Genomic DNA, 4267 nt, shown 5'->3' on the forward strand with positions numbered 1-4267 from the left:
AAAAATGGTAACTATTTTCCCCCTTCGCTTTTATAGCAATTGAATAATGTATCATTTGTATGTTAAGAATTTTAAAAGGTACAAGATTTGAATCGGTTAATTTTTATGGAAGAAAGACATATACATGTTTTGCTGGAAGAAATTTTTTTTTGATAGATTATGCCTGTAGAACAGAGGCTAACTCCATTGAGAGATTTATCCATTAAGATTTAATAAATCCAGTTGCTAAATCACAACCGTCTCCATTACCATTACGAGATATGTTTGACGTTCACATTTTTAAATATTTGACGTTTGCTTATGTATGATTTTACAAATACAGTTGCGGACATTGATATACAGACAGATAAAAGGAAGGCACCAAGCGGAATTTCATTATATGAATTCTGAATATTATTGGCTTCTTATTCGTGGTAAATATGTATGTATAATATATAGTTTGGAAAGTGTAAAGAATGGTACCATATTCCGAATCATTTTCCCGAATTTAAGAAAAATGATCAAAACGGTAAAAAAGTTTGCGGAAAGAAAAATTTTTATAGAACTCTGTTATTCATAGGAGGGAACCGAAAATCCAATCGTGGGCCTTTGGCATATCATGAATACGAACTGAGTTCTAGAGGATGTTCGGTGCAATGTTATCGAAGCAGAACCATTACCGAAATTTATAAATTTTTTGTCGCAGCGCGTAAATGACTTATAGAAAGCGGAGAAGACTCTGCATGATATTACTATAAAACATTTCTTCTAAATTTTTAGTTTTTAAAATAATATTTTCTTAATTTATTACAACCAAAGTTATGTAAATATGTATTACTAATTTTCCTCCCAAACTAAGTAAAAAATATAAAAATCCCTAAAAATACGAAAATTCATGTTTTTATGATAGGCTAGATTTCAATGTCCTCCACTGTATATTGAAAACACAAATGTCATTTGACTTATGGCATGTGAGTTTGTGGTTGCCACATCCAACAAATTGTACTTATTGATCAATATTGTTGAAGATTTGACGAAGATTTAACTTAAATCTACTGCCTTTCGAGATTTAATTTTATATGATAAATCTCAAAAGATTTAACGTCAAATCTCGTCAGAGGGCTAAATCTTCATTAAATCTCACAATGGAGACATAGTATAAGGTCCAAATAATAGAGGCACTGAAGTAAAAAAAGTGGAAAAATACCTTCCACTGATACATCATAAGTCTAGATCGGAATAGTTTTGGCCTAGTTATTTATTCAAGTTTTTCTTATACCAATCTACGAAAAAAGTTAAAAAACAGCATCAAAAATCTCATTATTAGGATTCCGTTGGATTTTTTTTTTAAATATTTTTGTGCAAATATTTTAAGCTTAAACGGTTTTGTCATCTGAGGGGATTTTTTTAAGTTCTTTAAGAAACTATTTTTTTTTGTTAATAAAAAACTCCATTTTTGGAGGTATTTTCAAATCGGTCCAGCTCACATAAATCTTAATATTTTTAGTACAAGTCTTAAAATATTATAGATTTTATAATTCAAATGGAAACACTACCGATTTTTATTTTTTTTTTGGTATGGGGAGTGATGCAGTTTAATGCATATACATATGTATGTGAGTTTGAAGAGCTTGAAATACTGGCCGGGAAAAACACCCACAATTTTTACCGGAAACGTAGGCGATCAGTAAGAACAACCACGGTGACCTAGTGGGCGATGTCTAGAACGGACTTAAATTATAAAGGGAACACTTTTCCCCCTACTGAATGGTAGCAGCACTGGGGCTCCCAGTCTATGACCACGGAAGCGATGTCCAGGCGCTTGACTATGACGAGGTACGAATAGCTATGGAGCTGACGGCCTGCCAGCTGAACTATTTAAGTATGGCTGCGAGGAGCTGATAAGGTGCATGCATAAACTCTTATGCAGAATATGCCAGATAAACGCATGCTCTACGACTGGAATTTATGTACAAAGTGTGCTCTGCCCAATTCACAAAAGAGGCGAGGCAATATCGAGCATATTGCGTATAAGACAGAAGCACACCGTCAACGAACTGATTAGACCTTATCAATGTGGCTTTACACCTGGCCAGCCCACCATAGACCAGCTATTCAAAATTCCCCAAATATTGGAAAAGACTCGCGGGAATAGGATCGACACTCAGCACTTATTTATGGACTTCAAAACCGATTTCGACAACACGAAAAGTTGTCTCTATGCCGAACTGTCTGAATTTGATATCCCCGCGAAGCAAATACGGCTGTCTAAAGACGTTTAGCAATACCATCATCTCTATAAGAATTGGGAAGGCCCTCTCCGAGCTGTTCGATGCCAAATGAGGTTTCAGACAGATGGAAAGGCGTCTGTTATTATCGAGGTGGGGCTTAATATTGGGCGCGCATGTGGCATTCAAAGGTGGTAATACCTAAAAGAAGAAATTTTCTTCTAAATACTCCATGCTTTCAAATTATCTTTAACAGTTACTGTATCATGAAAAAAAATTACTTTTACATCAAATATAACATAAAATTGAAATCGCAGAAAATGTCCATGTCCTCATTAAAATCGATTGGTAAACTGAAAATTTAAATCATTGAACCCAACAACCTATTGATCTCCTCAGATTCAGCGACGTGCTCCTCCTCATCCATTTTTTGGCCAACTATTCTTGCTATCCTAGTCGGTTGACCGGTTTCTTCTTCGACCACACGTGCCCGCGGTATACGGCAATCATCGTAAAATTCGATAGGTAAATTATGCTCAGAAATATTACACGGCGTTGAGGTAGTTGGTACATTTGTCAGCTTATCTTGCTCTTCACCTTTTCCTTCCACGTCTTCCGCTTCACCATCATCCGATGATTCTTCGGGTTGGCACTCACAACTCTCACAATCACATTCACATTCCGCAACACAGATAACACTCTCGCCATCACAATCGATTGGACATTCATGGTCTTCGGGTAACTCAAGGCATGGCTTTGTCAACTCTTCGTCATTCTCCTCCATACGCACCCATTGACATTGATATGTCGCCTGACCGCAGTCTGCACTCGAAACTCCGGTTACCTTGTCCACCTCACAATCACAAATTAGTTTTGGACAATTGCATTTGTAGCAGCGTGGCAAATTTAGAGAACTTTTCGAAGCTGTCTGGGTTGGTGCTTTGCCACCTGGACTAAGTTTACATGCCTCGCCCTGCTCGTTGGCATTCACAATAGCCAGTGCATGGCCACCTGCAGCATCCCCTTGCATGGGGCCGTGGATACTGTTCATACTTCTAGACGGTTTAGGCAACTCCACTACTTTACGCTGCACACAGGCTTCGCACGAGCATTCACTACCGACTAGCGGACTGGTGCGTGCTTTCATGCGATCGTACAGTTTCTTATATACGCACTTTATCAGAGATGCATAATTCTTTTGAGCGGAAAAGAACATGCCCTCGTAGCTGGCAAAGATTTGTGCTGTGCGCTTGGCGGCGTACGCCCATAGGCACTCCTGAGAGTGCGCTAATTGCGCTTCCAATTGTGGGCTTCGAATACTGCCTTCGCTGGTGCCGTGATAGAACGCCTAAGCGGAAAAAGTGCATTTAAAATGTGGGCCAACCAATTTCACATATCTTACCTTGAAAGCACGCTTGATGATGGAATAGGTGAGTTGTGCCTCCATACGATTCATGAGACATTTACGACCCAGATCATGAATGAGATCTTCCTTGCACAGTCTTTTACGTGGTACGGCATCAATACGATGCCTTATTTCATCATAATGAGTGAACGAGTAAATTATCACATCGATGGCCGCCTTCGCCTTGGCCTGGTGAATGCCGCAAATGACCATGATCTGCGCCAGCGTCTCGGACACATCGTAGACATTCTCCGTGAAGATATTGGTTTCAGATGTTTCGCGCGAGCAACTGCAAATTGTATGGCCATAGCATTCGCACTTATAATTTGATATGAATCTTTGCGATTTCATTTTGGTTAAGCAAATTAGATGTTGCACGTCTAAATTTTAGAAAAGAAATTTTTTATGCAATTTTTTTTTCGTATTTTTGGTTACAAAGAATTTATTTAAATATTTTTTAGACTGCTGAAATGAAACTTCAGAGGAAATGATATGTAATAGAATTGTTTGTATTACGTTTCCGGTAGATTTTGGAGAGTTTTTTTTTCTGGGACAATATGAAAAGAAATTCGGGGCGAATTCACTTGAATGGGTATCTTAATTTTTTTATTCGATAACGCAGATCTTATCTTCAGTCACATTTTGAAGATACAAA

The 4267-nt window shown here is 37.9% G+C and overlaps 1 protein-coding gene across 1 annotated transcript; it reads right to left on the reverse strand.

Moving 5' to 3' along the window:
- Window positions 1-2568: 2568 nt before the first annotated feature.
- On the reverse strand, window positions 2569-3963 carry LOC118738130. The gene is made up of 2 exons (XM_036469052.1): window positions 3610-3963; window positions 2569-3555 (listed from the first exon to the last, which is right to left on the reverse strand). The coding sequence occupies exons 1-2, from the start codon at window positions 3961-3963 to the stop codon at window positions 2569-2571; spliced, it is 1341 nt and encodes a 446-aa protein (XP_036324945.1).
- Between the last annotated feature and the right edge of the window lie 304 nt (window positions 3964-4267).

The sequence above is a fragment of the Rhagoletis pomonella genome, unplaced genomic scaffold, assembly GCF_013731165.1.
Source record: "Rhagoletis pomonella isolate Grant_MI unplaced genomic scaffold, Rhpom_1.0 Rhpom_scaffold_00004, whole genome shotgun sequence".
Lineage (NCBI taxonomy): Eukaryota > Metazoa > Arthropoda > Insecta > Diptera > Tephritidae > Rhagoletis > Rhagoletis pomonella.

Coding starts and splice junctions, on each gene's coding strand:
- LOC118738130 (XM_036469052.1), bottom strand. CDS start 3,963: ATGAAATCGCAAAGATTCATATCAAATTATAAGTGCGAATGCTATGGC. Junction 3,556..3,609: donor TCATCAAGCGTGCTTTCAAG/GTAAGATATGTG, acceptor TTTTCCGCTTAG/GCGTTCTATCACGGCACCAG.